The sequence below is a fragment of the Branchiostoma floridae genome, chromosome 17, assembly GCF_000003815.2.
Source record: "Branchiostoma floridae strain S238N-H82 chromosome 17, Bfl_VNyyK, whole genome shotgun sequence".
Lineage (NCBI taxonomy): Eukaryota > Metazoa > Chordata > Leptocardii > Amphioxiformes > Branchiostomatidae > Branchiostoma > Branchiostoma floridae.
The window spans coordinates 8940707-8951868 of NC_049995.1; the positions used below are offsets into that span (position 1 = coordinate 8940707).

Below are 11162 nucleotides of genomic sequence, written 5' to 3' on the forward strand. Positions count from 1 at the left end.
CTACCTGCACCTAACCTGGTCCATGAACTGTTTTTCTTTACGTAAATGTCATATGATGCAGGTGTATGTGGATGGTTATTAGCTGCATTGACTGTCACCACCTATAAAGTATAAAAGAAAAAAATAGCAACGGTTCCTGAACAATTTAAGTATGATCTATACTTTCTTGATTCAGAGTGGTGCAGGTAAAATTTGTCTGGTGCAGGTAATTTTCAATGTTACCTGCACCAGTGCAGGTATGGAGAAAAAGGTATTTCGAGCCCTGATTATGGAACATGTACCTTAAGTTTGATATTAATCAATGGGTTTGACTATTAAGACAAAACATTGCAAATAATGTAACTTATATTTGTTGAAAAAATATTTCTTATCTCTTTATCTATTCGTACATGAGCTTTTTTTACCAATAAATTGTCGATACTTACTATCAGCAAATGTTACTGTTAAACTGTCAATCTTTACCAAAAAACCCAAACTCTTGCAAAGTTCAGGAAGCTGTTTCTTGAACGATAACTCTTTAAAGAATTATCTTAAGTACCTGGTTCCCTACCCCCTTTTCCTTAGACAATGTTAAGCATCAAATTTGCTTTGACGCCTTGGTTTTCATGTGATCTACTCTTTGTTGTCCACTGGTGTCTTAACTTTGACTGAATGTGGCATATTTTCTCTTTTGTTTACATGTGTGTTGGGCCCCCTTGGAAATCAACTTTCAGAAGTTGTAGTCCATCCACCCGTCTTAAAGGTATACTACGTAATTGTTTGAAGTGACCACCAGAATTAGACCCTCCTGGCTGTAAACAACAATTCCAGGCCTCCAGTAGGCACCCTAGGGGTGGGGTAATGAGCTCACCACACTCCAGTTTGGCTACAGGGGAAGATCTTCTTTGAAAACACTCATTTTATTCACCTCAGAATAGAGATGAAATAAATAAATGGTCTCACCTGCCACTCCAATGAGTGTGTCGGCGTCAGTCTCTGCCTCTGGAGCCCACTGTAAGTCAGCGCCTGCGCAGTAAGCAGCGCCCACACCAGGTACGGCAGCACCCTCTCCTCGAACTTTTTCGAACACTTCCCGGCCTTGCATAGCGCGAACAGCACGGCGTGAACACACAGCAGCACCGCGGACAGCACGATAGTCGGCACTCTATCCACGGTGAACGACACGCAGTCCATGACCAGAATCCTTAACTCGTACAAGATGGCGATCAAGAGCACGCAGAGGAGACATCCGCGTTTCTGTCTACGGAAGTAGCCACGGTAGACCGTCTCGAGTCGAGGGGAGCCGAGGGATACAGTGAACTTCCTCCGCACGATGCTCGCCCATGACCGAGACTTGTTCCCCGATGTCCCGGTGGAGGCTCTATCTGAGATGTTGTTACTGGAGGCCGGGTTGACATTGTCAAAGCCTCCATCCGTAGATTCTATAACAGTTATATCGGTCATCGCAATTCCAGGTCGAGAATCCACGATTAAATTTATAACTGTGACCCTTTTTTATCCTCCAACTACCTTTTCTGTTGGTTAAACTAGTCCGCCCTGTCTTGACAGGTTGCCAGCATTCGTTACCACTTGAGAGGCAGTTGAAATATTGTCGTGTCGTCAGAATGGCGCGATTCCAACAAGTCTAGACTATGTCTTACATACAGAAGCAGGTCTCTCTCTCTGCAAAAGCAATGCGTTGGTCTGACAACGTTATTCCAGGAGATCCCTTTATGCTTGAGTGTGCCTTTTCGAGGAGCTTTACACAGAATCTCGTTGCACTTTCAAGTGTGCTTGAATTAGACACAGTAAAGGTTCTCGGATCAGTCTGGTTTCTGTCCTCCCTTTCTTGAATGCATATATTTATATACCTGACAAATCAATACGTACATTTATATCCCTATCTGCATGCGACAGAGCAAAGCTAACAATGATGAATACCGTCTCTGTGGCGATCCGCAGCTGCAACGTTGAGAGAATGCACAATGAGTTGCTCCTGAGTGGTGTCAACACATTCGGTACCCGTTCGCGTGGGTTGGTTTTCTATTATATAGTCAGGGGTTTATAATAAGAGCGTGGTTTTACCGCAGATGAGACTCCGATTGTATCTGAGTCCAGCCTAACGATCAATGGGATGTTTCCAAAACTGTCTGTCTCCATACATTGTGATCGTATCCAGATACACACTCGAAGACATAGGATCCTCTGCCCGAGCCTTGTTGACAAATTGTCTCGAATGTCGATAAGCGTATCCCGTGTGTGTGCGTCTCACAGTATACCTCACCTGGGCTCTAATAAACATACATCTAAAGAAGATTGACCAGGATTACATGGAGATTAGCAGTTTCGGGGCTAATCCTGAAAATCCTTACCTCAAAGTACAACAGGATCCGCTATAGCGATGGTGATCAACGCATCCGGTCATTAAAACCCCTGTAAAGTCACGAAGGGCAAACCCTTTAGATCGATGGCTACGAAACCTTACAGGCGGTAACAAGGGTTAGTTCTCCGCTTCGAGGTTCAGGAAGCGCTACGTACGTACAGGTAGCTAGGAGGCAGCGACGGGAATTCACCGGTGTCGACCTCGGGTGGTCCTTGCCTGATTGCCGCTGACGTCCGCAGATGATTTGTCCCGATAAATTTAGGCCTTTGTCTCATTTGGTGAATGGCCGGATGATTGCTCTCGCGCCACACGAGACATAAAGCACATAGAGGAACGGTGGAGATTTGCACTATGCTGCCCAAAACACTGTATTCCTGGCTGTCTTTAAAAATTCGAAATTTTTTCGGATATTTCGAATATTGGATTTTCTGTCTTCCTGTCGGAATAGATCTGTTCTGTGTTGCACTAAACACCGATCTTCTGTCTTTAAGAGGAGGGAGCTGTTGGCGTGTTGTCGTTTTACACAGACTTGTCCTCCGCTGCAAGTCTTAGAAAATTACAAGATCGGATTTTCTGTCTTTATCGCGGATAAAATTGGGCAAAATACCGTCTTCCCGTCGTTGTCTTAAAAATAAAGAAAGTTGCCACCTTGTTGTCGTTGCTAAGATATACCCAGCTTTGTTGTCTCTTGTTGTTCCGTCTTCTGAATCTAATTCCCTCAGCGCTGCACGTTGATGAACCGGGTTTCAGACATCTCCGATGGAAGCAAACAATCTGTACTATATTGTTCTAAACGGCGCTCTCCCCCGCTATCTTTTGAAAAGAGAGAATCCTTACTTGTCGTCGTTTGTTGCTCCGTCCTTTGAATCTGGTTACCAGACAGTTCCACGCCTTTGTGGGTTTTAGGCAATTTGAAGCTCGGATTCCCAGACGCTATGGGAGAAGAAGAGCGCTTTCATCAGCTCTTGCTTCATCCTCTTCATCTAAGGATGCAAGATGTATCTGTTTTAATCTATTTCCCTCACCCGAAGGCAGGATATATCCTTCCCTTGGCTTATCGCCTGGGCTAGTTGTAACGCGTGGGTTCACACGGATGCGGCGTTAACGTTTCCCAATAAAAACGGGGAGACTTTAATGCATCTGATTCATCAATCACGTGCTGACAACCCTTGGAAATAAATTCTGCATGCATACAAACTGTGACCATGCACCGCTGCGAATCTCAGCGTGTTGCGGGAACATTCCCGATGAACGCTCGGCGAATCGAGTCTAATTAAGTTGTCGTCGTCGCCACGTGTTTCTGATACATGTGGCGTCGGGCTGTACGTCATTCACGGCAGGTGTATACCACCTGTGCGTCCCCGATTCTAAAGGGACAATAACAAGATATGCCCACGATTTTAACACGACAATATTACCGAAACACGATAACAACACGATGGTTAATTTCACGTCCGGTGTTTCACAAGTAGGCCTCCGAATCTACCTCGGCAATACTACGATGTATGTAATGTGGAACTGTGTACATTCCCGATTCTAACACGACAATACCACGATATGTCCCCGATTCTCACACGACAATACCACGATACGGTCGACTCAAGTGTTCCACCCGTGTGTCCAAACTGAAAGAACGAGATGCCCTGCCATTTTGCACCTGGAACAAACAAACAACAATAAACAATAAACAAACGGTATGCGTGAAGAGAAAACTTTATCGTGCTAACTCTTCAAATAAATTGGGACTCCGTCAGTCTGGTTCGAGAAATGCACCCGTCTACCGCAACATTCCGGACATGACCTTAGAGTCAATCAACTTCAGCAAAAGGTTGCAAGTGCCAGATAACCAGTGTCACCACCCGTCTCACCTACCGGTCCATTTTTTCAGGACCGTAATATGAAACACAAGATTTTATGCCGTATGCCTAATGAATACTCTACAGCCTGTTCTTTATTACGCTCCCCTTAGAAATAACAAGAACACGCCTGACACCTATATCCGGCGTATCAAAAGATAAGACATCAGGTCGACCGACGGAAGTTTCAAATTGCAATTTTTTCAAAATATTGTAGCTTGAAGCCACCGTCATCCACTTGGTATAGCTTAACCTGCTTTTAAAACCAACGGATACAGGTAACCACACGTATAAAAGTGAAAACAATATTATCCTTTGAAAACCACAAGTTTAGACCGTACGGTTTTGTTACGCATGTTTCCCTTCTCTATTCCTCAGCGGACAGAGATCCACACAGTTCTTCGTTCGGTGCCTGCCTTTAATTTCACCCATGACTGCCGTGCAACCATACGACTCGAAAAGAGTCGGGCTTCATCAAACAAAACATAAATCCGAACTCTTAGTTATTATGTATCACATGCATGTATTTTATTTCAAAGAAGATTCAGTCGGGCATATATATTATATATAGCAACAGCAGCATTATTACGTGTGCGTGCTAGATTTATTAATATAAAAACTCTATGCTTAACTGCTTTGTCTCTGCACTTGTTCACCTCACTATCAACACTACAGGCAATGATATTTACCTGTAGTCTTTGATGTAATGCGTTGATGAAGGTTAGACATCCAGGTAATAAGATGGACCAAAAGCAGTTACTCAAGCAACTGGATATGATTTTGAAAACGGTCAGGCGTTTCAGACAGTCTTAGTCTTAACTTGTCTTACCTTTGTCTCCCTTGGCAATTGGATTACTAAAATTACATCTTCTTCCCCTTTTTGCATATTAATTCATAGTTAGGATAAACCTGTTCTACAACTAGATCTCTTTTGCATATCAATTCAGAGCTAAGACAAAAAAAAACGTTAACCCTCTAAGAGAAAATACCCTTCCGAAACAATTTGATGGCCAAAAGTCCTTTTCTGTGACTTCGCTACGACCACTGAGCAACTGATGCAAATATTTGTCAGATCGCTCAACGGATTTCACTGATAAAGAACGGATTTCCTTACTTTCCATGCTTTTTTTGTCTTTTAAAATGTCTTTTTAATCTTACATATTCCAGTTATTAAAATCACGGCCTAACGAATCCAATACGAGTATGATTGCCGTCTATTGGCCTAAGCAATTGCTACCATACCACAATCTGCAGGTGCATGGCCTTGGAGAAAATCAAAAGCATTCCACAACTGTTTGCCGACAGATAGATCAAGACAAGCCAGTAGGGGGCCAAAAATCAACCTTGAACATCATGTTCCCAAGACCTACTCACATGCCAGGGCTCGAAATACCACCTGCATATGCAGGTTAGTGCAGATAAAATTGGAGCTGTGCAGGTATTTCTGATGTCTACCTTCACCTAACCTGCACTGGTCCATGTACTGGGTTTTATACATAAATGTCTTATGATGCAGGTGTATATGGGTTGTTATAAGCTGCATTGACTTTTACCACCTATAAAGAATAAAAGAAAAAATAGCAATGGTTCCTGAACAATTTTAGTATGATCCATTCTTCATAAATTCAGACTGGTGCAGGTAAAATTTGTCTGGTGCAGGTAATTTTCAATGTTACCTGCACCAGTGCAGGTATGCAGAAAAAAGTATTTAGAGCCCTGCATGCCAACTATCTCCACAACCCGTCCATACTGTTGAGGTCTCCCTATAGTTGGAAACATTCACACAAACACACACATACATACATACATACATATATATATATATATATATACATATACACACACCAGAATCCAAGATGGCGGCTGACTTTTCAGGTGACCTCCATACAATATGACCGTGACCTTATTTTCACTCATCTCTCCCCATTCTAAAAATAATTGTTTTTGAGTCATTGCTATGAATATAAACTAAACTTGTGGTAAAAACATTACGTGTTCTATCAAAATTTACCTAATAAATCATACATTGCTTGCAAGTTTGATATATATTACAATATACACGTTTCGTGTTTCGTTCATTCAGTTTTTACAGATTTTGGTTCTGGTAATGCCATATTTTTTTCTGTTTAGTCGCTCATATCATTACGAGTATTTTCATAGAAATTCACTGGTAAAGTCTCAAAAAGAATGGATTTTGAGTCCTTGCAATAGATGTAAACAAAGCTGTGACAACACTATAAGGTACACGTCTGTTTCGAATAGAACATTTAGTTACCGGTATTTTATGTGAATTTAGCTAGTAATATATTTGTTGCTTGCAAGTTTAACACAATACGAACGTTTTAAGTTTCGTCGCAAAAATTCCTTCCAAACGAAATACATTGATCAAAAGCAAAATGTGGATGGAAAAAATGGCGTTTTGAAAACATATTTCATACCAACACGTTTATCCCATTATGCAGATGAGTATAGAATGATGCTATTACAATGACAATGATCTTCGTTGCATATTCATACCCAGCATTGCTAATTATAAATGCATTATTCAATTAAAACAAAACAAATATGCTATATCAAACGTATGTCTACAGAGTCAAAAAAGCAAATTACAGAATTTTTCTATTACATCGTAATTTTTAAATGACACGATATGAACATTTTGTCCAACTTAAAACGTGCATATGCATGCTTCTTGTCTAGTTGAAAAAATTGCATTATAATTCTATAACGTTTGCGACAAATAGATAGACATATTTGCGTCTACACAGAAGCAGGCAAGATACTATACGACACTGACACACAATATAGAAAATAGCAATTTAGATTTAGCAAGATACGGCCTATCTATAATCTTCTGTGGTTTATTCTATCGTGCATTGGATTGTACAACCATCAGGGGACACATGCGACTCAAAGGGTGTTAAAGCGATTGACGAATACCATGAAAAATAAAATCCACTCGTCAATTTCAATGGGAATACTCGTAATAGACAAGGAACAAATACATCACAAAAATCTGCACAAATTGTTCACCAAAAAAGAGGATATTTTTTCACATCCTATAATCTTCTGTGTTTTATTTTATCCTGCAAGAATAGGATAGTACAACCATCTGGGGACACATGCAACTCAAACCAACCAACGTTAAGAAGGGTGAAAAAGCAATTGACGAACACCATGAAAAAATAAAATCTACTCGTGAATTTCAATGGAAATACTCGTAATAGACAGGAATACATCACAAAAATCTGCACGAATTGTTCACCAAAAAATAGGATATTTTTTTACATCCTAAAATATTCTGTGGTTTATTTTATCGTGCAAGAACAGGATTGTACAACCATCTGGGGACACATGCGACTCAAAGGGTGAAAAGCGATTGACGAACACCAAGAAAAATAAAATCTACTCGTGAATTTCAATAGAAATACTCGTAATAGACATTCAATAAAAAAATACATCACAAAATTTTGCACAAATTGTTCACACACACAAAAAAGGATATTTTAATACATCCTATAACCTACGGTAGTTTATTTTATCCTGCAAGAATAGGATTGTACAACCATCTGGGGACACATGCGACTCAAACCCATAAAGAGTGAAAAGCGATTGATGAACGTCATGAAAAATAAAATCCACTCGTAAATTTCAATGGAAATACTCGTGATATACAAGAAAAATACATCACAAAAATCTGCACAAATTGTTCACCAAAAAAGAGGATATTTTTTACATCCTATAACCTTCTGTAGTTTATTTTATCCTGCAATAATAGGAGTGTACAACCATCAGGGGACACATGCGACTCAAACCCAAAAAGTGTGAAAAGCGATATTGACGAACGCCATGAAATAAATCCACTCGTCAATTTCAATGGAAATACTCGTAATATACAAGAAAAATACATCACCAAAATCTGCACAAATTGTTCACCAAAAAAAGAGGATATTTCTTACATCCTAAAATCTTTTGTGGTTTATTCTATCGTGCAAGATTGTACAACCATGAGGGGGCACATGCGACTCAAACCAACCAACATTAACGTGAAAAAGCGATTGACGAACACCATGAAAAATAGAATCCACCCATGAATTTCAATATTTAAATAATTTTTTTGTGGTTTGTTTTATTGTGCAAGAATAGGATTGAACAACCATCAGGGAACACATGCGACTCAAACCAACCAACATTAAGTCGGATAAAAAAAATCGGCCACAATCAAACTGACGGCTCATCACCATAAACAATAAAATCCACTTGTGAATTTCAGTGGAAATACTCGTAATAAACAGTTAGAAAAATACCACGAACAAAAATCTGCACAAATTGTCCAGCTTCCAAAAAAGAGGGTACTAGTATTTTATTGCATCCTGTTCGGACACTCCGTGGTTGTTGGTGGCGCAAAATGCATCAAAGCGTTTCTTCTTTACCTGTAATCATCAGTGTAATGTCCATCCGTCATCTGCCTGATTGCTATTGCGAGCCGAATTTGTACGAAATAACGTGACAGCTACACATCAAAGACTGTATTGGTGCGGCATATTGATTGCTTCAACAGAAAAAATTGCATTTAACTAAAAATACATGTCATCCTTATTCATTGCTTTTCGTTAACACTGTAGTGTATTTAATTCTTTTTTCAGTTCGGGGCCATATGAAAAACTGTATGTTTCGAAAGATGAAGGTTGAATTTTGAATCGCTATGAATATTGGGCTCTCCTGTGTAAAAATAGCATGACGTTAGGTATGATTTATAATGTCTGACATGAATGTATATGCTATCTTTTTATATCTATCTAACGTTACATGGATATCTAAATATATCTATATCTATAAATGTAAAAATGTTCTCTCTCTTCTCTTTCTCCCTTTCGATCCCCCCTCTTTCCCTCTCTCTCTCTTTCTCCCCTCACCCTCTTTCTCTCTCTCCCTCCCTCCCTCTCTCTCTCTCTCTCTCTCTATATATATATATATATATACATATATGAATATTGTAGTATTTTCTTTGTTTATATTATAGATACCGAACAATTGGAATACTGTGCTAAGTAAATCACATATGATTACGACTGAACGTGATAGGTAATCGAAATCATAATCATCAAGTATGCAACCAAACGGTCTTGCCGAACCCCTAATCATATGCATGAAAAAAATATACACTGCGTTTGCTTTTATAGTAAAGCTATTCCTGTAAAAAGACACCAGAAAATGCACGTAGATACTAAGATATCCCTGCATTAATACCTATTCTACCCTCCCACATTTACCTTACCGGTGCATAAGGTGGCCCCTCCGAGTTCTCGAGTGCCCTCTCAGCAATGTTCCGTCAACAACGTATCAGGTAACAAAAGAACGCGGGATATACACACTTCACTGAAACTACAACCATGTTGGCAAAATACTTCAGAAACCTCGCAGCTAGGCTCTGTAGACTAATTAGAGAGGGTTATTTTGTCGGCGCTACCTGTAAGAGGGCCTCTTGCCGGGCTAGCTGTAGAATGCGATGTGCCCTGGTTGTCAATGATTCTACGTAATACATTCCAGCCCCATCTCACAGTGGGACAGTCCGGATTTCTCTCAGATTTTGGTCAGAATCGTCTGATGTTGGATCACTGTATTTCATAACGGGAGAGGAGGGTAAGGAGGGATGTGATGTTTATAAACTGATAGTATGAACATCCTACCAAACATTTTCTGTATTTTGGTCTAGTTATTAGATCCATCCCCATTTCTTAGTCCGTTAGCCCCGATTTCAGTCAGTGGCACCTGATTTTGGACCGTTACATGTCAGAAAGGGGGGTGGGGAGGGGACAGGCGCGTTTGTGGCAAGTGATGGCAAAAAGTTGATTTTCTCTAACCAAACATATACAATGTGATGTAATGATCTCTTTTGTTTGTAACTGATTGACTGAATTCATTTGAAAACAAAATATCGTAATTCTTTCTTTCTTTCTTTCTTTCTTTCTTTCTTTCTTTCTTTCTTTCTTTCTTTCTTTCTTTCTTTCTTTCTTTCTCTCTCTCTTTCTTTCTTTCTTTCTTCATTTCTTCATCTCACCCTCCCTCCCTCCCTCTTTACCACTCTAATTATTGACAGATGTCGATGCGTACGAATTTCAACTCATGTAGAACTAGTAAAATCTATTAGATGTCTTTGTACATCGTCCCTAAAAATCACACAGGTGGAAGCCATTCTCAAATTTGACACGTCAGTCCTGCTCTAGATCTCATCCAAATATGGTCAAAGGTCATTGACCCGTGTACCACCATCCCTGTCACTGGGGTCATTGACCCCCTGATCATCCAACTGATATAAACATACATGTTCACACGGGGTGAATAACCTACTCTCCAAGCAGAAGTTAGGCCCTGGTTGTTTTAATAATAATTTTTAGGCGTTTTATCGGGCCGCGAGACATCAACAAAACGGTACAAAATAGAAAGCCCGATAAAAACGCATAAAAACGTCAAAAACAGCCGGAGCCTAACCTCCGCTTGGAGAGTATAAATAATGTTGCTTTGAGGCGAAAACAAACGGTCACGTATATTAATGAACTCCCCTGGGAGTGAAACAACCCGCCTACGCCTGCTATTCTGAACAAGACCAATTTGCTTCTTATTTCCTACACCCAAGTAATTCAGTCATATGATTCTTGCGCTAGCTTGGCAATGTAAAGGTGCTACAAAAAATGTATCTCACTGCACTTGTGGCACCGGTGCGGCACTGCAGGGTTTGTTCACTGCGGCACTTTTGTGTTATTTTCGCCGATTTTTTAGATATTGCGTACAAGGGAAAAGTATGGCGTAGAAAACACCAAAATACACAAAACGTAAGAAAATTCGTTCTTTATCTCTGACATTCGTTGAGAGTTCCGCAGTGCCGCACCGGTGCCCCAAGTGCAGTGAGATACCACCTTAATGCTAGTTCACCTTATTCGCGG

At 40.2% G+C, this 11162-nt stretch overlaps 1 protein-coding gene across 1 annotated transcript in view; it reads right to left on the reverse strand.

The window, feature by feature from the left end:
• LOC118404575 (adenylate cyclase type 3-like) overlaps positions 1–9775 on the reverse strand; it is a gene marked incomplete in the record, with an annotated part of 31729 nt that extends 21954 nt beyond the window's left edge. The window contains 2 exon segments of the mRNA XM_035803751.1: positions 943–4019; positions 9492–9775. Coding sequence (XP_035659644.1) covers positions 943–1443 — 501 coding nt within the window.
• Positions 9776–11162: the final 1387 nt, after the last annotated feature.